Raw genomic sequence first — 23,779 nt, 5'->3', positions numbered from 1 at the left:
TCTAGAAGGCGACGAAATTTCTTATTTTACATTCGTATTTATTAGAAAAATTGACGAAGTTGACGGAAATAATCAATAGTATTGCAATGGATGTTTTCAAATCTTCAAATTATATGGGTGTAAGTATGATTATGATCAGATAGTTTGCACATATATACATACATACATACATACATATATATATATATATATATATATATATATATGGGAAAAAGAAAAAGATGATATGCATGGAAGGACAAAGAATGGTTGCCCTCTGGTAAAGCCCGAGCAGGCGGTCATGCTTAGAAAATGGAAAAGGGCATAAATTAAAGAAGCTTGCTGATAGGCCCTATATCTTTTCTTTGAAGAGATGCCACTTATTTCAGTCCGATATAGACCTGAAATATATGCTGCAGGTCAGTTCTAAGACACAGGGCCCTTCATCTGCTGCGCCTTCTCAAAGCTTTGTCAGGGTTTAGGAGCGATTTCTGTATACTTTCCATCTTCCATCTACAATTCCAACATGGAAACATGAAATAACTCTTCTGATTCATATACCTTCCCTTGCAAGCTTATTTTATATTGGAAACCACCATATAGAGAAAATTCAAATTATCTATATATTAATCTGGTGAACTTAGTCAATATGTTTTTGGTACTACTTATTTTAATATTATCGATTTATTTATGTTATAACACGTGAATTTATTTATTAAAATTATATTTTATAGGTCTATGATATATTAATTTTGTCGTCCACTCATATTATATCCCGTAGTTTTATTAGAAACCCTAAGTCCAGTCTCCTACACCACAATTGTTTATGGAGAAAACAAATGTTAATTACCATTCATCAAAAGCAATGTTTAACAAACAATCCACAGATAAGTGAGGCGGGCTCAAACGAATCAACCCACACCCGACTCAGATTCGATTTGTTCCCAACCCGGCCCGTCAGTCTCAAATTCCCATATTCCAACCGACAAACAAAACTTCCCTCAAAACCCTAAGCCCCGCCTCCTTCTTCCTCGAATGCTTAAACCCTAAACCACCGCCATCTCCTCTCTGCTCACACCAGTCCCCAATGGCGAAACACAAGGAGAGACATCACCAGAAATCCGTCTCGAAACCCAACCCTTTTGAGGCCAAATCACCAAAACCCGGCAGAGCTGACACCAATCACAACCATGAGACGGCGGCGGCGGCGAAGAAGAAGAAGAATAAGTTGGGTCCGAACGCCGTCGCCATGAAGCACCAGGCCCCCCCAAAACCTAACCCCTTCGAAACCATTTGGTCCCGGAGGAAATTCGACATTCTCGGCAAAAAGCGCAAAGGCGAAGAGCGCCGAGTTGGCCTCTCCCGCTCTCTCGCCATTGAAAAGGTACTGAATTGCGTCACTCCCTTGCTGAATTTAATTCATATTTTGTGATTTTATTGATTTATTTATGTTTTGGTGGCTCAGAGGAAGAATACGCTGCTGAAGGAGTACGAGCAGAGTAATAAAGCTTCGGTCTTTGTTGATAAGCGAATTGGGGAGCATAATGACGAGCTGGACGAGTTCGATAAGGCCATTCGGCGTGCGCAGCGCGAGCGTCAAGTAAGTTCATTTTCTGAATTTCTGCCATTGTTTGGGGTCAGCTTTGTTTTCTGTTTGGTTACCAGGAAATATAGGGAAATAGTAAACAGTTGTAGTTCATTGTACAAAGCTTACCTCATTAAAATGTACATATCTAACATATGATATCTAAATTTCCTTTACTTTTCTCGAGCTTTATATGCAATTATAAACTCTATTCCAGAACTTTATTCAGTTTAATTCATGGAATCATGGGTAATTTGTTACTAAGGTGTTTCGTTTCTCATTTTGTTATTCTCTTCATTTTCTTAAATAGTTGAAGACGAACAAGAAAAGCAAGTATAACTTATCAGATGGAGAAGAAGACGACTTTGAATTTCAAAGTCTTGGTGCATTATCTGAAAGGGATGATTTTGAGGATGATGGGCTGCCTGAAGATGAAGACGACGGCACAGAAACCACTAAAACTAAGAGTATGGATAGAGATACTTCTGTCTGTGTTGTTTGTTTGTCCAGTAGGGTTTTCGTTTCATTTGTGCAAGTTAGATTTAGAATGCATCAGTCAGGGTTCAGTGAGCAATTGATATTTGGCTATTGACATGTCCATGATTTTCCACTGTAATGTTTGGAGAGAAGTACGTGCGGTTGATGGCTGAGTTGGACAATTCTGGCTCATACTTAGTATTATTTTCTGGACTAGGCTTTATTGTTGTCTCACAAGTATCCGAAGGAACTCTTGCTCATATGGAGTAAAGGAAAGTAAAAACCCACAAAATGATAGCAGACTTTGATGTTAACCAAAGTTTTTTCAGTGATTTTACGTTGTAGGAAACATGTGCATCTCCCTATGATTTGGTGATTGATTGTTAGGATTATGCTAATTGCACTAATGGTGCCTACCTTGTTCTCTGCAGAAAGATTAGCCATGACTGATCAAATGGACGGTGATCTAATGGAAGGAGAGGAAAATGTGAGGCCTTTTCTGCTATCTGAATTTTGCTGTGTGATATCCTAATTCAAGATTGTTTTAGATATACACATACAAAAAATTGTTTGTTAGAGTTTAGGTATTGTACCTGTATTTCAGGATTTTAATTTACATTTCTTGATCGCTTCAATTACCATTTTTGCTTCGCTACTTGGCTCTTTGTATGATGTTTCACCATGTTCAGACTTACTAGAGGAGTTAATTCCCTTTAGAATTTAGAAAGTCATTGTAGTTTTAAAGTAATTCTGTTTCTTGTTTCTCCCTCTATAATCTATTCTTTTATCTCTCTCTCTCTCTCTCTCTCTCCCCTTATAAATGATCCTAATTTGTTTCATTGCTTTCATACTACAGAGACCTAAAAGCAAGAAGGAAGTAATGAAGGAGGTTATGGCAAAAGACAAATATTATAGGGTGGGGTTCTAATTCTTTATGGCATTAACTTGTTTGATGATAATGGTTACATGCGTTTCTGGAAACCTTTTTTTTTTTAGTTATGATTTCCTTTGTTTTTCCTTTGATCCATTCCAGGCAGAAAGAGCAAAAGATAAGGAAGAACTAGAAGATTTTAGGCAAGAATTGGACAAATCTTTCACATCTATAGTGCCCTCCAAACTGTTACAAATTGCTGAACCAGAGATGAAGATTCCGAATGAGCATTCAAAGAAGGATGAGCTTTCTGAACAGGTATTTCCATGAAGGTCCTTCATTGGTTTCTAACTTCTACGGTTTGGTTTTCTTTTTCCTAATTTTTTTCTTTTATTTAAGATTTTTTTTAATTCCTTGATATTTACAATTTGTGTGTCATGGGCCCACTTTATATTGTTTCCAATTTTCGATTTTTAATTTAATCCTTTGTATTTTGTGTGTTTTCTGTACATATATTGTGTGAAGCTGTAGTTCTAAATGTTTAACTTAGTATAGCCTTGGAAAATAATGTAGTTTTCTGGATTTGGCAGGAAAAATCCCGCTCGTATTTCAAAACTTTTGGCAACCTAGTCATGGTTAGCCGTGCTCAACCCTCAGACAGGACAAAGACACCTGAAGAGATAGCACAAGAGGAGAGAGAGCAGCTTGAGCATTTAGAGGTATCTTATTTTGTTACAATTTATGAATTTTTTTGCATTCATGCATGTCATGTGCATGCTAATTGATATGCCAATGCACCTGCCTTTGCTTTAAGTTGAGGATTTATATTGTTGCTAATAAGTTCAATGTTCTGGTATCAATTTATGTCCAAATTAGAAGCACTGGTACATACATGATTGTAGTTCCTTCCTCATGATCAAGGAATAGTGCAAATTTTTAAGTCATTTGCAATATTATCAGTCCATATTAGTAAATAATAGTAGAGTGTTGGCATATGCAGTGTATATGCTTTTGGCCACTAAGATATATCCTTCATTTGATATATATATATATATATATATATATATATATGTGTGTGTGTGTGTGTGTGTGTGTGTGTGTGTGTGTGTGTGTGTGTGTGTGTGTGTGTTAACTGGTGTCATCTCTAGTACAATTTGATTCTAGTGCTGTAACAACAAAATGTATTATATTCAACTTTTTGAACGTTAGGCTTTCCATTTCCTTTTGGGCATGTTTAATTGGGAGAAGTCGTGAATGGGAATGATACCTGGTTGTTCAGGTATGATCTAAACAACCCTCTTTGATGATTCCATACATGGTTGACATGGGGACCCTCTTTTTTTTTTATCTCCTTGTGTGTTAGTAAACACAAGATATGTTGGGAATGATACCCATACCTAGGATGTCCATTCGTGATAAGTAAACATGCCCTTTACTTAGTGGAACAAAAAACTCAGAAATTGAATGTTGTATCTCATTTGTACCTTTTTAGCATGAAATTGAACGCTCACTGGAATTTGGGTCACAATTCAGGAAGAGAGACAGAAGAGGATGCTTGCCACTGACATCAATAGCGACGATGACAATGAAGATGCTGAGAAACCATCCAACCAGAAGCCAAGACCCATATCTGGAGACGATCTTGGTGATTCCTTCTCACTTGATGAAGAGCCACGGATTAAAAAGGGTTGGGTTGATGAGATTCTAGAAAGAAATGATGCTAGTGATTCTGAGAGTGAAGAAGGCGACGCTTCTGAGGATTCAGAAAGTCCTGAGGATGACAGTGAAGGATCTGATAAAGATATTAATCTAGGTGAAAAGAGTCTATTTATGAAGGACTGGGAACAAAGTGATGATGATAATCTTGGAAATGATTTGGATGAGGAGGAAGAAGAAGAAGATGGGTCTGAAGCACATGAAGAGGATGATGATGCTGACGAAGAAGAGATGGAACCAAGAAAGCTGAAAAAAATGAAAAAAGTTGATGCTGCTGAAGCCGGTAAAAAAGAGGGTGATTTTTTAGATGCCAAGAAAATATCTCAGCACGGTAAACGACCTTCTACTCAATCAGACCTCCCATACCTAATTGAAGCTCCAAAAAGCTTCGAAGAATTAGGTGTATTGGTGGATAATCTTTCTAATGCTGACATTGTCTTGATTATCAATCGAATCCGGAAAAGCAATGCAATCAAGCTTGCAGCAGAAAACCGGAAGAAAATGCAAGTATGAAACTGTTTGTTGCTTCTATGTTTGGAAATGAGTTTTGAAATTATGTGTCAAATAAAAACAATTCTGTACTGTCGGATTTAATATCTGACCTAATTCAAGAAAAAAGTCAAGTGAAGATGTACATCTTCGGTTTTAATTATATTTGCCAAGTACTCATGAGTGTTTCTGCCATTTTCCAGGTATTTTATGGTGTACTTCTGCAGTATTTTGCCATATTAGCAAATAAAAAGCCACTGAATATGGAGTTGTTAAATTTTTTGGTTAAGCCATTGATTGAGATGAGTATGGAGACTCCATACTTCGCTGCAATTTGTGCTCGTGAGAGAATTTTACGGGCTCGGACAGAATTTAGTGAGACAGTTAAGAACCCAGGTAATCCAAATTGAAATCTTTAGCTTTTTGTTTATTTGGTAGCATAGTGACAAGTTTGCTCTTGCTAAGGTGATGACTTCTTGTCATTGTTTTGTTTTTACAGAAAAGAGTTGTTGGCCTTCTTCAAAGACATTATTTCTTCTGAGGCTTTGGTCCTTGATATTTCCATGCTCTGATTTTCGTCATGTGGTCATGACTCCAGCAACACTGTTGATGTGTGAATATCTGGCTCGTTGTCCTATCGTGTCTGGTCGTGATACTGCAGTTGGTTCTTTCTTGTGCTCTATGCTTCTCAGTGTATGTATTTCGTAGTTATATGAATTGGTTGATTTACTGTTCTGTCCAACAGTTTCAATTCCCAGTTCTTTCTTTTAATTAATGTATTATGTAGATCACCAAACAATCTCGGAAGTTCTGTCCTGAAGCAGTCATGTTTCTTACAACATTGTTGATGGCAGCTAAAGACAGAAAGCCAATGGCAAGTCAAAATTCTCAGGTATGACTGTACCTTGTAACGTAATTTTTTTATATTTGGCGGCACCTTATGTTTTTATTGTCATCGGAAGGAAATTAATTTACAGTTATATGGTGAAGTAACAATCCTCTCTTTGTTTTCTTGCAGTTTTGTCATCTTATGGAATTAAAAGCAATCAGGCCTCTTTTATGTATACATGCATCCGTAGGTCAGGTCGATCCTCTGAATTTTCTCACAATAGTGGACCTGCCGGAGGACTCCTCTTTTTTCAGCTCTGACAATTTCAGGTTAGGAAATGGTTACTCTACTCAATGATACATTGTGGAAGTGCCCACATGATGTATGTTGTTTAGGGTTTATGCAGACTGTTCAGTTTTGCTGTTTATAAATGATCCTCAAAATTGGTCCAACTTGATATTTGCCACCACCAGATTATTGCTTTTGTAATTCTAATTGTGTAATAACAATACTGTAAAGTTTGCATATGGTCTTACGACTTTAAAAGTTGGAACTTTTAATTTTCAGGGCTAGTGTGCTGGTTACGGTGATTGAAACTCTACGTGAGTTTGTCATCATTTACGAAGGATTCAGTTCTTTTCCCGAAATATTTTTGCCAATTTCAGTCTTGTTGCTTGAAGTGGCAGAACAGGAGAATATGCCACAAGTATTAACAGACAGATTGAAAGATGTTGCTGAACTGATTAAGACAAAAGCAGATAAACATCACATTCTGCGGCAACCACTTCAGATGCGGAAGCAAAAGCCAGTGGCTATCAAAATGCTCAATCCGAAATTTGAGGAGAAGTAATTTATCTTTACCTCCCGTACCCAATTGTCATAATGTTATTATGTTGGGTAGTGCTTGAACGTATTGCTGGAGTAACCGCTGAATGATATTTTGTTATGCAGCTTTGTTAAGGGCAGAGACTATGATCCAGATCGGGAACGAGCCGAGAGAAGAAAGATGAAGAAACTTTTGAAGCAAGAAGCTAAAGGGGCTATTCGTGAACTGCGTAAGGATAATTCTTTCCTGTACGAGGTGAAGGCGAGGGATAAGGCGCTGATGGAAGAAGAAAAAGCTGAGAAATATGGAAAGGTACGACTTTTCCTACAAGAACAAGAACACGCTATGAAGTCTGGGCAATTAGGCAAAGGCAAAGGCAAGAAGAGAAGGCGATGAGTTTGGTTGTTTTGGTTGCGTAGTACCTTCTCATGACTTTTGCCTTCAAGGTCAAGGTAATATTTTGGCAATATTAGCAGCATTTCTGATATTTTTTTTTCCCGTTACGTTTTTTAGGTAATAGATTACTAATGTTGGTGCTTCGGGAATTCACTCGCTCGCTCACTGATTGCAGGTATGGCGGCCTTGCATCGCAGACGTTAAGGGAGACAGATGAAGGCAGTTTCTATGGTGCAAATTTTGTGCAACGTTTAGGTTATTATAAATGTATTCATAGTAAAAAATTTGTATCCAATTTTGGTTGGAACTATATCGGTTGCTCGATGTTTAGAAATTCATCCAGAATTTTGTATCTTGACAATGTTTTCGACATGCTTTCATGCAACCTCATTCAATATTCCTTCAACACCTTATTTACACTTTAAAACCTACATCTATGGATGGTTTATCTCGTTCGCACCTTTAAGAATAATATTTTGCACTGTTTACTTATTTGAAACAAGAGAAATTTAGAATCTGGGAATGAAAATGAAAAGAACAAATGAATATGCAAACAACGAGCCTTCGAATTGGTTCAAATTCCTGATCCACGTGCTAGTAACTAACAAGCTAAATTTTTTCAATTCCATGTGTTAGTAAACAAATAGATTGGCAAGTCGAGAATTGTATTTTTGAACTTTAATCTTTTAAGACGATTAAAATTTAATAAAAATCTGGTATCAGATTGTATATTGATTTTAGTCTCTTAATGTGTACTTAATTCAAACTCATATTATATTTTTGTTTTATAGATATCTTATTTAATGTCATTGCATTAAATTTTAAATTTATTATTATACACATTTTAATTCATTAATTTTATTTAACTTCCTCTAATTAGTGTACCTAAACGTCTGTATCATAATATATTTTACTAAATTAGTGTACCGAAATATCCGTATCTAAATATATTGTAGTGAACTAGTGGCACATAAAAAATATGCAAAAACATAAGTGTACTGAAAATTCCATACCTAACTATATGATACTAAACTAGTGTACTGAAATGTCGGTACCTAAATATATTATACTAAACTAATGTACTGAAATGTTTGTATCTAAACATATTATACTAACCTAGTGTACCAAAATGTTCCTACCTAAATATACTGTAATGAATTAGTGACACATAAAAAATATGCAAAAACATAAGTGTACTGAAAAATCTCTACGAAAATATTTTCTTATATAAGATACTTACCATAATGAGAATTAAAATTAAAATTTATAAAATTATCCAATAAAAAAGAGACATTGAATACATATGTTGGAATTAAATGGATTCTAGAGACTAAAATCAATTTTTAATTTTGTATAAGACATTTTTCTAAACTTCATCTTATTTAGGGATTAAATTCTAGTTTTCTATAATATTAATAACCATGTTTCAGTAAACGGTGTAAGTACCAAGTAATATATTCATGATGAACTGTCCATTTATTTGATGAGTTTGAATGATTCAACGATCTCCAAGATTTAACGCTTAATTCAGATTAGAGACAGAGAAAATACAACATAACAATGTATCAACAAAACATAAGCAGGACTGTCCACCATTTCTACAAATGTTTATTCATATTTCCACTTGCTACTTGCGCAGGTCCCTAAAATAAGCAGAAGGGTCGCGCTCAATAATCCCCAAAAGAATCGGAAGTCCCTCCCCGGAGCGTTCATCGTCTTCGTTGGCTCAAACACGAAACAATAACATCGGATGCACCGTACGCAGCGAGAGCCAAAACTACGACTATTTCAACAAGACCAGCCACATTGTTCTCATTTCCCTCCTTATTCTCGTTCATAGAGCTAGGGCTTGAACTTTCCCAGCTTTCTTTCGCTCCCATTTTTGTATATATGCATGTAATTGTATTTGTAGAATTAATACAGATTATTATTCTCATATATAGTGCATTATTTTTTATTTATTAATGACCTGAGGAATTTCAAGAGTCGAGCAAAATATAATACAAGCATCGGAAACTGCCATATTAATACTGATTGCATTGCATTTCGCGTTTGTTTCGTTTGTTCATTCAAATTTGACTTTGAATTTGAATGCATGTTAGGCTATATCTTCCAATGCGAGTGCACATAAAATGTTGTAACTTTTGATTTATATTTTACTCGATTTCTCTCCGTTGCATCATAAAAATTGGAGTCATATATGACTGTGGTTAAGCACAAAGTCATATTGAATGCATTTGATGCTAGTAAAAGAAAGCACTTATATTCATAATCGCTTATGCTAGCAGTCTAGAAGCGCTTTTCTTGCAAACAAGTTTAAACTTCTTGTTAAAATCCAACTATTTCTAGAATCACTTTTATGCTTTTATGCCAAATATTGTTAGAAGCGACCTTTTAGTTATCTGAAACCACTTTTAACACTTTGAAAGCAACCATGTATTGCAATGTCATTGGTGATGATTTCTCTTTGGATTGTAGTAACTATTCAGACGAGTAAGAAGAAGCTTGGGACAAAAGTGGCATCTTGTTCATTTGTATTAAGTGATTCCAATTGGAGGATATTCGTGAGTCCTTCAAAATGTTCATGTCAAAGTTTCAGATTTTTATGATGAGCCGTTAATTTATAATTTTATAGCGAATAAATAAAGGATCAGAGTGCGAAGATGTCAAAGTGATGTTTTGGACTTTTTTGAGCTTTTTGGCATCCAAGATGATGTTTATGACGATGGGCCATTCTGCACAAAACATCTATGGATGGACATATTTCTCATAATTGATTAGGATTATGTTTCCTAGTTTACTTTAACTTATTTTGTTTCCTAGTTTTTTTTCTAAGAAGTATTTTACTTGTAGTAGTAATATAAATAAGGCTAATTAGCCATTAGAGTTCACATGCAATACTTTGGAGAACTCGACTTAGAGAGCTTTTGACGATTCAACTTTATTTTATAGTTGTTTTCAATCATTTTCTTCTTAATAATATATAGGATTTTACGTAACTAATTTCCTGTTGCTAGGGGGAGGCCACGAGCCTTAGCATGAATATGTGATTTTTATTAATTTGCTCATGAATGGATGCATGCTTGCTTTGAATTATTAATCATCATATTTAAAATATCTAATTTACTTAATGCTTGATCACCATTAGAGTAATTAGACAAGTAACTTGATGTAATTTCTGTTGGCACATCATCCTGAATTTTAATCACAAGAAACCATCCTTAATTTCAGAGTGATGTGCCAACAGAAATTACATCAAGTTACTTAATTTCATCGTTAATTTCTCAAGGATGCTTAATGTAAACTAGGAAACATAATTTCAAACATCGTTAATTACACGAAAGCAAGCAAGCATCCTTAATTTCTCTTATCATCGTTTGTAAACTAGGAAACATAATTTCAAGCATCGTTAATTACACGAAAGCAAGCAAGCATCCTTAATTTCGCTGTGTATAATAATCGTTTCTTACGTTTTCGTTCTTTTATACCATTACAAACGATGATAAGAGAGGGAAATCAAACTCAAGTGCTTTAATAAATGTTCTTTGATTGATCACCTTAGGACTTTGCATCTAGTAAGATTGTAAGATGAATTTGAGGCTGAACTAGCAATATAATTCAATTAGCTTCTTGTGGTTAAGTGTGGTAAATTACATTGTTGCTTGACAAAGAATAATGGTTTGCTTGGTTCCCTTGTTTTCTAAAGCGTAAAAGTCCTATTTGATGAATTTATGCCTTAACCAGGATAGATTACATATTAGGATATACGACATCTGCCTGAACTAGAAGAGAATCATTCACATAAGGAAAACTATGGTCTAATGTGCCTGACAAGGACTTGGATACGGGAATTATCATCTAAAGAATCGAAAGATCCATTGAATGCATTGAAACCTAAACTAGATTGCCTGTGGTTGATTTTGAATCCCTAGACTTTTTCATCACTTGCTTTAAAACACAACGTTTTCTTCTCTTTAATTTTTATTTTTATTTTTATTTATGGTTCTGTTTTTATTTGTTTATAAAATCATCACAACAAACTCTTCACATCTTTGATTGATTTATTAATTAAGATCGAGTCTAGTTGTTTGGGTTTATATTTTATATTTTTGGGTTTGTGTGTCTTTAATATAATTAGATTTGGTTTAGTTTATCAAATTGGAGATTGAATTAGAATCCTCGTGGGAACAATACTTGGACTTGCAAAACGCTATATTACGACTATCTTGTGCACTTGCAAGTTTACACCACTTACATATAGGAAATTTCACCCATAATATTAACGAGTTCTTTTAAGATAAAACATCATACCAAGCGATAGGTAATTAAGCATGGAACAATATCAATAATGTTAGTGGTGGATCGTGATAGAACCTAAAATGGTTATCACAACTAACAATCAAAATTCCAACAAATGGGACCCTACGTCTAAACTAGCATATCAACTAACAATCAAAAGCTAACAACAAAGGCCAGAAAACCTTACAATTGCAAGGTGTTGAAACCTCGTCATTAGGTTCAGAGAGACCGACCGTGCTCTCGAATTGACGTTAGCCGCTGGTATAATGACCTAACAAGTTTCCAATGTGGGTATTGGTTTCCCTTACGACTCTAGATTAGGGTCACTCGTGAGGGGGCGTGTTAAAAAAAAGAATCTCACGTCTAGCATATGACAATATACAGTATAACTTATATATGGGAAATTTAATTCATAATCTTACCGAGACCTTTTAAAATAAAATCTCAAACCTAGCGATAGGTAATTAAGTTAAAAACAATATCGGTAATGTTAATGGGGGATAATAATGAACCTAGAAAGGTTATCACAACTAACAACCAAAATTCCAACAAATGGCATCATAGGTCTAAACTAGCATGAGAACTAACAAACAAAAGCTAACAACAAAGGCCAGAAAACCTTAAAACCGAGAGGTGTTGAAACCTCCTCATTTTTTTTTTTTTTTTTTGGGAGAACTGAAACCTCCTCATTAGGTTCAGAGATACAGCTAAAAAATGAGTTCTTTGGGAGGCCTAATGGTAACTTTTTCTAGCTTTCTATGTGTGCTCCTTATCTTAGTTCTCATCCACAAGCTATGGTGGACTCCGAAGCGCATACAGAAGCTGATGGCTTCACAAGGAATCAAAGGACCGCCGTACAAACTTATCCATGGAAACACCAAACAAGTCACCAAGATGATCAATGAAGTTACAAGCAGGCCGAAAAATTTCTCACATGATATTCTCTCTGTGGCTCAACCGCACATCCACACTTGGACCAAGTTATACGGTAACTAGCAATCTCGATTAGTTAACTATTGCTCTGTATTCTTAGTTTCGAGATGAATTTTGGTCTTCTTATCAACAGGGAAGACCTATCTTGAATGGCACGGTTCTCAGGGTCAATTGGTCATTACGGAACCCGAGTTGTGCAAAGAGATTCTGAATAACAAAGAGAGAGCTTATCCGAAACAAGATCCCTTAAGCTTTGTGAGGAAGTTCATAGGAGATGGCCTTGTGACAACAATCGAAGTTGAAAAATGGTCAAAATTGCGAAAGTTGGCCACTCATGGCTTCAATGGAGAGAGCTTAAAAGTAAGTTTATACAGTTATGATAGTTTATTGAGAAGAGTACTATATAGTAATATCTGTGTCGACTGTTTAAATAGAAGAATAGCAAATCGAAGCTAAATCTGCTAACAGCATGATGGTATTTTTTTATATTTAAATTAGGGTATGGCTCCAGCAATGATAGCGAGTGCTGAGACGATGCTAGAAAGGTGGAAAAATTATGAAGGAAAGGAGATGGAGGTGTTTGAAGAGTTTAGATTGTTGACTTCAGAAGTGATTTCTAAAACAGCGTTTGGCAGTAGCTATATAGAAGGAAAGGACATTTTCGATAAGTTGATGAAGCTGGGCTTCCTAATATACAAAAATGCTTACAAAGTCAGGGTTCCTTTCATCAGGTAACTTTCTTTTTAACTAAATCGCAAATAGCGTTTAACGTTTATTCATTCTACTTTGATTGTTCACCCATCTGTTGCACAGCAGTGAAGTATTCACAACAAGAATTTTGGAGGTTTAATTATGTTCTCATGTTCAGTGTTTCGATCAATATTGCAGTAAGTTATTCAAAACTAGCGATGAGATCGAATCTGAGAAACTGGAAAAAGAAGTTCGCGACTCCATCATAGAGATTGTTAAGAAAAGAGAAGATAAGGCAATTGCTGGAGACGACGACAGCTATGGGAGTGATTTTCTTGGATTACTTGTAAAAGCTCATCACGATGCCAATGACAAACAGAGGATTTCGGTGGACAATTTGGTTGATGAGTGCAAGACGTTTTACGTTGCTGGACAGGAAACTGTTAATACTTTGCTTGGTTGGACTGTCTTTCTTCTCGCACTCCATACGGATTGGCAAGAGGAAGCAAGAAAGGAGGTCATGCAATTGTTTGGCAAGCAAACTCCAAATCCTGATGGCATTGCAAAACTAAAAACGGTGAGAAACTCAAAACGCAATTAAATCCTGCTTGTCCGAGTGGCAGAAATATTTCTTCGATTAAGTTCGAAATCCCGATTCGTTGTCAAATTTTCATTTTGATTCATGCAGATGAGTATGATCATCAATGAGTCTCTAAGGTTATATTCCCCTGTTGTTTCTCTTCCGAGAAAAGTCGGAAGGAAAGTCAGACTGGGAGAGGTTATTGTACCTGCAAATCTTGAATTGATTATCTCACCTCTAGCACTTCATCATGATCCTCAAATCTGGGGACAAGATGTGCACGTTTTCAAACCAGAACGATTCTCGGAGGGGGTTGCTAATGCAACTAACAACCACGCCGGCGCATTCTTACCCTTTGGAATGGGACCTCGAAGTTGTGTGGGTTTGAACTTTGCCACCATTCAAGCAAAGCTTACTCTGTCAATGATTCTTCAACGATACACATTCACCCTTTCCCCGGGTTATGTTCACATGCCCTTTGTGTATCTTACCGTTCGGCCACAACACGGGATTCAGGTAGTGCTACGCTCACTTTGAACTACGAAGACCAGAATTACCAATAATTCTTGTACTGCTTGGTGTATTAATGCCTGTGGATTTGAATGTAGCTTATAGTTAGTGCAACTTATACATAATCCAAAGCGCATGATTGTAAGCATCTTCGAAAAACATGCTATCAAGTAAGATCATGAAGAACACCTTTAGAATGGTTTTACAGGGGTTAGGTTTCATGTCCTTTTTTTTTTCTTGGTATTTTTCTTATTTTCATTTCTAGAGGGGTAAGTTTCTGCCCCCCTTCTTTTTTGTGTATTTTGTTTTTGTTGTCTCATTTTATGAAGAATAAAGTTATGTCTCTCTAATTAAGTATAATTTGTCATCAATAAAATTTCTCTTGTATCGAGGCTTTCCAAAAAAAAAAGATCATGAGGAATGATTGTTTATGTAGAACATATGGAAGTGGCCGGCAACTGCAGACAATCCTGTCATGCTCATGGAAATTGTCATAACCATAGTATTACATTATTGATCTTCATAACTTCGAACAAGAACCATCCAAAAGTCCAAAATCTCTCCTTCCGTGAGAGTCGTTCCCCCCTTTTTGTGAGGGTTTCCATCTTGCCCACCATTTCTGGCGCCGACTCTAGTTTTGGTTGGAGTCGGTTGCCCTTTTTCTCTTTCTTTTGTTTTCTCCTCTTTTCCCCTTCTCTACTGTGTCCACTTTCCTCTTTTCTTCTTTTTTTTTTTTTCGCTTCTCCTGATGTTTCTCCCCAATTTTCTCTCTAGCCTGTCCTGTTCTATTTCCGTCGGTATCCCTCTCCCCATCTCTCCCTCAGTCCGATCTTCAACCTCTTTTCCCCTTGAGTTCGTGTGTAGAGTTGGGATTTTTTTTCTTGACTCAGGTGCTTCCAACACCACCACATTCTTCTTGCTATCTATCGTTTTCGACAGTGTTGCTCGTGGGTTTCCCCGAGCTTCTTCCTGGTAGTTGGCTAATCCCTCTTTGGTGCTGACTATCTCTTGTTAATGGCTATGATCGGGTTGTTGTTATGGGTTGGCGGTGGTGTCTGCGGTGACGATACTTTGTGGTGGATGGCGCTTCAGCTGGCTAGTCTGGATCTCTGTCGGTGATGGAGATTTCAATAGAAGTTTCTCGACAGTTGTGTGTTTTTTGGGCTTCACCATTGTTGGGCCCTATTTCTGGTTTTCTTTTGGTTTTGGCCCTTTTTTGGTTGTGTATAGTTGTAAGTATGACCTTTGGTTTGCTTATAATTTTGGGCTTGTTTTAATAAAAGTTGAGGGAGTTTGTCTGTAGCTTTGCTACAGTCAAACTTTTACCCAAAAAAAAATCCAAATGCAGATCTGCCGTATCCCATTGGTTCTAAACCAACGTACACTCCTCACCCGATTCTTTATAAACACATGCAAGGTCCTTTAATTTTCAAGGTGGGATACACACTCTCAACATGATATTTATCAATCTATGTAAAGAAAGTTAGGGTTCCACCATAAAACTAATTGCCACTATAGAGAGTAGCTCAACCTCTTATAAGCTCATACAAGGTCATTCGTCTTATCAATGTAGGATTCCCTTTCAACACGCCCCATAACGTGTGGCGAGTTTTTTCCTCTCAACACACCCCTCACGTGTGACGAGTTTTCAAGCCTAACACGCGGACAATACAAAGGATGACGTGGAGCGAGTGTGGCTATTTGGCTTCACACGTGGGACAACTTGCTCTAATACCATAAATAAATTTGAGGTTCCATCATAAAACTAATTAGCAATATGGAGAGAAACTCAACTACTTGTAAGCCCAAGCAAAGTCCCTCATCTCATTAACATAGGACTCATTCTCAATAAGTTCCCTCACTTGCCCTTTGTGTATCTTATCGTTCGTCCACAACACGGAATTCAGTTAGTGCTATACGCTCACTTTGAACTACAAAGACCAGAATTGCCCATAATTCTTGTACTGCTTGGTGTATTAATGCTTGTGGATTTGAATGTAGATTATAGTTAGTGCAACTTATACATAATCCAAAGCGCACGATTGTAAAAATCTTCGAAAAACATGCTATCAACGTACAAACATGAAGAACACCTGTAGGTTTTATTTTAGAGGGGTTAGGTTTTATGTCTTCTCTTTTTTCTTTTTTTTTTCGTATCTTTCTTGTTTTCGTTTCTAGAGGGATAAGGTTTATCATATTCTTTTTTGTTGTCTTGTTTAATGAGAGTTAAGATTTATGTCCTTCCTAACTAAGTGTAATTTCTTTTTTCGTTATCAATAAAATTTCCTCTGCGTACAATCCTGTCATGCTCATGAAAATTATCATAACCATATTATTATTGATCTTTATAACTTCTAACAAGCATCATCCAAAAGTCCAAATTGATGTATGAAGTTATCATAACATTTGATCGGATGCGGATCCGCTGTATCCCATTGGTTTTAAACCGACGGACACTCCTGATTCTTTATAAGCACACATAGGGGAGCAGGGTTCGGTTCGGCCTGATTCCATCTCAAACCGAAATCTGAATCGGAAAATTTCGACCGTTCGGTTCGGTGCAGGTTTTCATAAATTTATTATTAAAACCGTACGGTTCGGTTCATGACGATTTACTTTGCTGGACAAGAAACCACTAGCTTGGACTGTCTTACTTCTGGCGCTCCATGCGGGTTGGCAAGAGGAAGCCAGGAAGGAGGTCATACAATTATTTGGCAAACAAACTCCACATCACGATGGCATTTCCAAAATGAGAACCGTAAGAATATCAAGAACAGGTATTGTTTTTTTTCGCTGTGACAACATGTTTGAAAATTTGATTATGTTATCTATTTTCCATTTCCATGCAGATGACCATGATCATCAATGAATCTCTGAGGTTATATACCCCTCCGGTTTCTCTTATAAGGAAAGCTGAAAGGGAAGTTAAACCGGGAAAGCTCATCATTCCTGCTAATCTCGAATTGGTTGTCTCGACCATTGCACTTCACCAGAGTTGGGTGTTACTTTGGGTATGAAACATGTGGTGATTGAATCTGACTCCCTTGATTCAATTCCTTGTCTTAAGGGTAAGATTTCAAATGGCAGGTGGGAGGCTTTTCCAACGCTGACGAGGTGCAAGTTGCTTGGGGTATCCTTTCAAGACTGTCGCTGGTCTTGGACTCCAAGATCAGCCAATATGGCGGCGCACCACTTGGCGTCGTGAAGAGGTGTGGAGACGTGTGACCTTACTTGGGTCGATAGGCTCCCATCTTCATTGGTTCATGTTTTATGTAATGATGGACTACCCTACCCTCCTTAATTTGGTTATGGTAATGGAAGGGGTGACGCGTTTAGCTTTGCTTGCAGCGTTTGTTTCCTTCATCCCCCTTGCATTACCCGGTTTTAATTTATGTTGCTTGCCTCGTTGTAGGCCTCATTATGTACTCTTGGCATCTTTGCCCTGGTTATGACACATTTCCAGTTCTCCAAAAAAAAAGAAAAGATCCTCAAATATGGGGGCAAGATGTCCACCTGTCCAAACCAGACAGATTCGCAGGAGGGGTTTTGAAAGCAACTAACAATAACGTAGGCGCATTCATAACGTTTGGACTGGGACCTCGAACTTGTGTGGGCTTGAATTTTGAGACAACTGAAGCGAAGATTGCTCTGTCCATGCCATAGATTGATCTGCAAAGGTGTTGTGTTCTTTCCCTGTGCTAAATAATATTTATTGTTCATATTCTAGCCATTCAACCGAGCCGTTGTAGGTATTCCTTTTCTAGCCATTGTAGTTATTGTATGTATTCCTTTGTAGTTTTCAATGAGTCTCTATCCATACGTAGAGACATTGTACATCTATACATTGTATGTATTCCCTTGTAGTTTTGTGCTACACCTGAGATTGAAGACATTATAATGGGAACACTCCTTATTTATACACTGCTCATGATTTTGTCAAGAAACATTATAAAAGAAGAGTACTGCAATCCATTAAAACTATACGCAAGTCTCCATTCACCAGTGGAGACGAACGCACCTAAAACGATGATAGTCTGTACACGAAAACAGGACAAAGTGGATATTTCGATACCAAATGTGATGATCAGTACATGTAGCAAACTTCCCGTCCATTCTTTCCAGTCATGGAGTAAACAAATTTCTGTCATTCCCATTTGCTCCTAATCTGGTGAGTGTGCTTGAAATCATATGCGAGTAGTACCGCTGCGCTTCCAGTCGTAGACATTCTCTTCAGTACAAACCTCTCTACCAACACATAACAACTAAATCTCTTCCACCCGCCACCACCCGTCCCCCCAAACTCTTCCACTCTCTCCACCCTCACTTTCCTTTCATCCCCGCCAACCCATCCAACTCTTTCTTGCTCCCATTTCACTCTCTCTACGACTTTCATGCTCAATGCCACACTTGTTTCTCGTCCCGCGCCATCAAAACTTTTAAACCACATGAACATGTCACCCGCACCCGGATCCGCATTTCTTTCATCCCAAACAGCCTCATTTCCACCCACAAAGACCACCTCCCTTTGAACAAAAGCATCCACAAACACAGCAGGATTTTTTTTGCTTCCAGCGTCCTCATTAACGCTGTCGAAAATCTTTTCCCATCTTTGCTCAAGTTTAATTTCGTAGTACATAGAATATTTCATTTGGTCCTTCAACTTCACCCCTCCTTCCTTGACAAACATGAAAGGACAATACCACTTGCCAACGCACACAACTTCAGAGCAATCATGTGATAATGGAAACTCAAACCCGGGAAGGCTTGCTCGTAGCGAGGAGTTGAGTCCCGAGGCTTCACCTAATTCGTAACGACGCGGCTTGCTCATTCCCACGCGCCACCCTTTCCTCCTCAAGAAGTAAGGAGGAAAACCATCTGGATCAACAGACTTGGCAAAAAACTCACTGCGGTCGCTCCCCCTTTGAACTATCTCAATTTGTTGATATATGTCTGACGGATTCAATGGCCTTGGTTTAGCATCTGGAATACTCTTACCTCCGCAACAGCCAATATCCGTGTCCTCTTCCCTCGTATTTGTGCATGCTTCCCTGCAAATTAAATTCTCAGTATCAATGTTTAATGTACAACTTCGTACGCGACAGTAACACCGTTATGTGAAAATTAATTACATGAAGGACTGATCAAAATCTAATTTATATGCATACCCTTTATGGCGCCCTCTTCGAAGTATGGCATGGTATCGATTGGAAGACAAGGGCTGATTAATCACGGGAATGAATGCAACATCATCGCCATCTGAGTTATATCTAACTCTTAGATCCTTGTTCTGAGGGAAAGGCAGGCCGTTGACGCGGTCATCTTCGCATCCGCAACAGTTTATCTCAACTGAATCGTCGTCATGGAGTACAAGATAACCAGAATTTGGCCCCTCCGGTGGTAGAGACAGTGATGGAGGAGATCTTCTACACACAGACAGAGGCTTTGTCACATACATTTTTGTGACCAAATTAAAGAAGACAACTGTTTAAGGAAAGAAAGACTGGCTCACTTTCAAATTGCTTTGATGAAATTACTTGCTTGCAGACTTTTAATTTATAGAATTCACGAAGTCAGAAACTTCCTGAGAACTTACCTAGAGTCCTAGCCACGTAAACTCCTAGTTATGGTTTAGGTGACTGTAATTCAGAAAACTGTTTGCTGCTGAGAATATTTGAAAAATTAGTGGTATATAGAGAATAACTACTTATATGATACGATTATAATATTATTATGATATTTTGTGTCAACTTTACGAACACAAAGTTACACACACCTTTGTATTGTTGGCATGTGTCACGGTAACGGAAGTCATCCTCGTATAGATAAGTACTGTTACTTAAAGGCTCAATGCACCCTTCTAAGAAGGTGCTACAAACGATAGAGGACCCACACACATTGTGCCGAAGACTTTTTCCAGCTTAGAGTGATTGAGAAGTGTACGAACCTTACTGGCATTTACTGTAAAGGGATGTGATATTCACACATTTCATTTTACTTTTCACATATCTTTTTAATTTTCGATCATCAGATCGGATAAATTAAAAGAGATTAACAGACAGAAATTATCAAAATGTATGAGAAAAGTAAAATAAGATGTGTGGATAACATATCTCTGTTGCAAATTGTCAATTTCTGACTCTCTGCTTGGGTCCATACACGACCAAATCAAAGATAAGATTAAACCATCGGACCAAAAAACAAAAAAACTATAGCTATCAGAAAAATAATTATAATAATGACTTGCAACTATTCTACTGTATTTTTTTTTTTTTTTTTAAGTTTCTATTTAAAATTGTTTGTTTCGTATTTAAAAAACATTGTGTATATGATCGAAATTGTACATATTATAATTGCCTATGCAAAAAATAAATTTAAATTAAGGTTGTTTAGTTATTTAATTATTTTAAAATAAATGAACGAAACTGGTAAAAGTATTACAAACCGTCTATATATTTTCTACAATAGATTGATTAAACGATCTTAGTTTTTTTTTTTTTTTTTTTTTTCGCAGAGATGGTCTTTTCAAAGTGATTTGTAATATGAACGGTTCTGATCATAGACACAAAATTTTGTAATTCAAACACAAAGAATTATGAGTAGAAGTTCCTACTCATATTTGAGTAGTCAAACATTGTTCTCAATTATAGTACTTTACACTAACAAATTATTGTTTTGGCACTCCATCTGGGATGATGCCGGAATTTGCACCCTCCGGCGGTGGCAATGAGAAAAATTTTCACTCGGATTTTTCTCTCGGTTCTTGAGATAAAAAAAAGGATATGGTTTCTTGTAAGTTTGTCTTTGAGGGTAAACTGACTTGTGGAATCTGACTTGGTCAATTGTTTGCTGCTCTTGTTGACTATTATTTGAATATTTTATTTATGTGTTGAATGTTGTCAATTATTAGGTGAGACAATCGCCCTTCTTGATAAGATTTGACAATATGTGGTTGTCATAGTAAAGCTGAGGCGTGTAGGTGTAACACTTGCACCCAAGGCTCGTGGGGTTGGCCCGTTTGGGCCCCATATGAGTCATATATGAGTCTATGACTGCAAGGAATTCAAGAATTTTCTTACAATTATTAGTCAATAAGAAATTTCCATATGAATTCTTGATTTTGAACTATATGACGATGTAACAAATCTGGCTTCGAACTAAGAATCAGGCTCAGTTTTAGGAGAAATTTTTGTTTCCGATAGTCGGATCACGTGAACTGTCTAATCTACTCACAAGGTGAAATCCTCTATATTTAAGTACCACTTAACTCTATGTAGGTACATACTCTAATATGATGACCTTAGACTTGTGCGAGTGTGTAGAATAGTCCACTTGATTCAACTGTCGGACAAATTTTTTTTATCTACTTTTGTATATTAGATCATAAGTAAATGTACACTTTGTGTGAACATGGGACATTGTAAACAACATTGATCAAAATTATGTGAACATTCCTCAAATGCGTTTCTTAGATCAATGGGTTTGTAATATACAAGTAAATTTACACTTTCATAAATCAAAAAAGTACTTCAAAAGGCATACTAAGTCCATAAGCTAGAACAATGTTCAAATACCCCATCTGAAAATTTGTTTGGGATGCAAAATCTGAAATTTGATACAAAAATAGCATATGTAGAACACAAAAAAAAAGACAAAATTTCATTCCCATTTAGTCCTAATCTGATGAGTGTGCCTGAAATCATGACTAAAAACCAAGTTCCCATCCATTCTCTTCAAAGCAAACCTCTCAACCAATACAAAAAATCCCAACTTCTTCCACTCACCCACCCCTCCATAGTCCTCAACCCTCTCAACTCTCACTGTCCCTTCTTCTCCCCCCACCCACCCAACCCTCCCTTGCTCCCACTTCATCCTCTCATAAATTGCTACACTCACCCCTACCCTTGTCTCTCGCCCAACATTGTTCAAACTCCTATACAACACCAACCCATCATCCCCCACATTTTTCTCATCACACCTGCCTTCCCTCCCTCCAACCATAACCACTTCGCTTTGCACAACAAAATCCACACCCGCAGCATTGCCTTCACCACACTGAAAATTATGATCCTTCACAAATACTTCTTCCCACCTCTGCTCAAGTGTCATTTCATAGTACATTGATCTGTTCCTTATGTCTATCAACGTTTGCGGTGTCCCTTCCTTAACAAACATGAATGGACAGTACCATTTCCCTACAACCACATTCTTTAGTGGGAAATTAAAATCCGGGAGACGGGCACGTAGGGCGGTGTCTAGGCCCGGTGCATCACCTAGTTCAAATCCGGGCGATGTTGAGCTTGTGAGTTTCCACCCTCTCCTCCACAATGCCTCCGGAGGGAACCCATCTTTAGCCATTGATCTGGCCACAAAACCACCTGAAATATTGATAACCTTTTTGTGAAGATTAATCTTGTATTGCTGATACATGTTATTGGGATCAAAACGTTGCGGTAGTACATCGTTGGTGCAGCTGTCGAAGCAGCATGTTTCCATGTCCATGGAATACTCGCTTGCGCTTGTGTACCCTTCCCTGCAAAACAAAATCATGCTATAAGTTATAACTCTCCCTCATTACGTCAATTAGCAAAGGCAGTGTGTCGACCAAGAATGTGTCTTTTTAGAAACGAAATGTTATGATATATCCTCTACTATCCTTCTCCAGTCGTGTTCGAATTCATCTTACAGTAATTTAAATTACATTAATTAGAATATCGCTCGAATAAAAAAAACTTACCCTCTATCCTTCCCAAATGGATATACTGCATAGTAGCGGTTGGAAGACAGGGGCTGACCAAGAACTGGGATGAAGAAAACACTGTGGAACTGAAGCTCTCTGTTGGGATAAAACCCAACGGCATAGTAAAGCTCAAGGCTCTTGTTCTGAGGGAGAGGCAGCTCTTTAATCGTATCGATATTCGATAACCCGAAACAGCATGTCGTTTCTTCGTCTTTGATGACAAGAATGCCGGAGTTTGGACCCTCCGGCGGAGGCAGTGAGAGATCAGCAGGAGACTTTTTGTACATCGACAGACGCCTTGTCACATACATTTTCCAGAAATTTCAGTCTGATTTTTCTCTTTGTTTTTGAAAAAAAAGGGAAATGGTTTCTTGTGCTTTATAAGTTTGTCTTGGAGGGTAAACGACTTCTAGCATTTGACTTGGTCAATGTTTGTTTGATTATTATTTGAATATTTTATTTATCCATTGAATGTTGACAATTATTATTAGGTGAGAAAATCTCCGTTCTTGATAAGATGAGGCGTGTAACGCATGCAGCCAAGGGTGTTGTTGTGGGTTGAAATTGGGGTTAGAGAATCTTTTCCGGATTTTTTTTTAAGGATCATAGAAATCATATGATCGTAATCGTTTATCGTATATCGTGCGGTCAGAAATCATTTTAAAATTTAAAATTTAAAATTAAATATAAATAGTACATAATGAAAACTGATCGCACGATATACGATGAACGATCACGATCATTGAATTCTTTAAAAAAGGATCCGGCGAGGATTCTTTTCCGAAAGTGGGCCGGACCCTTTTCCGGAATTGGGCATGTTCTTTTGTGAGGAAGGCTTTTTGCTTGCGGCATCCCTTACATG

At 37.3% G+C, this 23,779-nt stretch overlaps 4 protein-coding genes across 4 annotated transcripts; 2 read left to right on the top strand and 2 right to left on the bottom strand.

Annotated features, from left to right (window-relative positions):
• Positions 1-970: 970 nt before the first annotated feature.
• LOC137731009 (uncharacterized) lies at positions 971-7,568 on the top strand. Its single transcript, XM_068470046.1, has 15 exons — positions 971-1,363; positions 1,445-1,579; positions 1,875-2,031; positions 2,473-2,528; positions 2,898-2,957; positions 3,075-3,230; positions 3,503-3,631; positions 4,446-5,135; positions 5,321-5,513; positions 5,617-5,810; positions 5,905-6,009; positions 6,136-6,275; positions 6,514-6,792; positions 6,898-7,224; positions 7,344-7,568. The coding sequence occupies exons 1-14, from the start codon at positions 1,067-1,069 to the stop codon at positions 7,166-7,168; spliced, it is 2,862 nt and encodes a 953-aa protein (XP_068326147.1). The 5' UTR covers positions 971-1,066; the 3' UTR covers positions 7,169-7,224; positions 7,344-7,568.
• A 4,509-nt stretch (positions 7,569-12,077) lies between these two features.
• On the top strand, positions 12,078-14,569 carry LOC137730720 (cytochrome P450 CYP749A22-like). The gene is made up of 5 exons (XM_068469679.1): positions 12,078-12,455; positions 12,534-12,760; positions 12,899-13,131; positions 13,289-13,667; positions 13,779-14,569. Exons 1-5 carry the CDS (start codon positions 12,182-12,184, stop codon positions 14,205-14,207), a joined length of 1,542 nt encoding a protein of 513 aa, XP_068325780.1. The 5' UTR covers positions 12,078-12,181; the 3' UTR covers positions 14,208-14,569.
• Positions 14,570-17,947: 3,378 nt separating this feature from the next.
• On the bottom strand, positions 17,948-19,796 carry LOC137730721 (uncharacterized). Its single transcript, XM_068469680.1, has 2 exons — positions 19,346-19,796; positions 17,948-19,228 (listed from the first exon to the last, which is right to left on the bottom strand). The coding sequence occupies exons 1-2, from the start codon at positions 19,633-19,635 to the stop codon at positions 18,325-18,327; spliced, it is 1,194 nt and encodes a 397-aa protein (XP_068325781.1). The 5' UTR covers positions 19,636-19,796; the 3' UTR covers positions 17,948-18,324.
• Positions 19,797-21,636: 1,840 nt separating this feature from the next.
• Positions 21,637-23,249, bottom strand: LOC137732568 (uncharacterized). The gene is made up of 2 exons (XM_068471885.1): positions 22,915-23,249; positions 21,637-22,710 (listed from the first exon to the last, which is right to left on the bottom strand). Exons 1-2 carry the CDS (start codon positions 23,226-23,228, stop codon positions 21,837-21,839), a joined length of 1,188 nt encoding a protein of 395 aa, XP_068327986.1. The 5' UTR covers positions 23,229-23,249; the 3' UTR covers positions 21,637-21,836.
• Between the last annotated feature and the right edge of the window lie 530 nt (positions 23,250-23,779).

The sequence above is a fragment of the Pyrus communis genome, chromosome 4 (assembly GCF_963583255.1).
Source record: "Pyrus communis chromosome 4, drPyrComm1.1, whole genome shotgun sequence".
NCBI lineage: Eukaryota > Viridiplantae > Streptophyta > Magnoliopsida > Rosales > Rosaceae > Pyrus > Pyrus communis.
This window is presented reverse-complemented; position numbering and strand designations above follow the sequence as displayed.

What these genes read in the sequence shown, in the direction of transcription:
- LOC137731009 (XM_068470046.1), top strand. Translation starts at nt 1,067, where the DNA reads ATGGCGAAACACAAGGAGAGACATCACCAGAAATCCGTCTCGAAACCC. An exon ending in AAAACCGGAAGAAAATGCAA is followed by an intron (nt 5,136 to 5,320) that starts GTATGAAACTGT and finishes GCCATTTTCCAG; the next exon opens with GTATTTTATGGTGTACTTCT. An exon ending in TTCAGCTCTGACAATTTCAG is followed by an intron (nt 6,276 to 6,513) that starts GTTAGGAAATGG and finishes TTTAATTTTCAG; the next exon opens with GGCTAGTGTGCTGGTTACGG.
- LOC137730720 (XM_068469679.1), top strand. Translation starts at nt 12,182, where the DNA reads ATGAGTTCTTTGGGAGGCCTAATGGTAACTTTTTCTAGCTTTCTATGT. An exon ending in CACTTGGACCAAGTTATACG is followed by an intron (nt 12,456 to 12,533) that starts GTAACTAGCAAT and finishes TCTTATCAACAG; the next exon opens with GGAAGACCTATCTTGAATGG. An exon ending in GTCAGGGTTCCTTTCATCAG is followed by an intron (nt 13,132 to 13,288) that starts GTAACTTTCTTT and finishes TCAATATTGCAG; the next exon opens with TAAGTTATTCAAAACTAGCG.
- LOC137730721 (XM_068469680.1), bottom strand. Translation starts at nt 19,635, where the DNA reads ATGTATGTGACAAAGCCTCTGTCTGTGTGTAGAAGATCTCCTCCATCA. An exon ending in CGAAGAGGGCGCCATAAAGG is followed by an intron (nt 19,229 to 19,345) that starts GTATGCATATAA and finishes TTTAATTTGCAG; the next exon opens with GGAAGCATGCACAAATACGA.
- LOC137732568 (XM_068471885.1), bottom strand. Translation starts at nt 23,228, where the DNA reads ATGTATGTGACAAGGCGTCTGTCGATGTACAAAAAGTCTCCTGCTGAT. An exon ending in CCATTTGGGAAGGATAGAGG is followed by an intron (nt 22,711 to 22,914) that starts GTAAGTTTTTTT and finishes TTTGTTTTGCAG; the next exon opens with GGAAGGGTACACAAGCGCAA.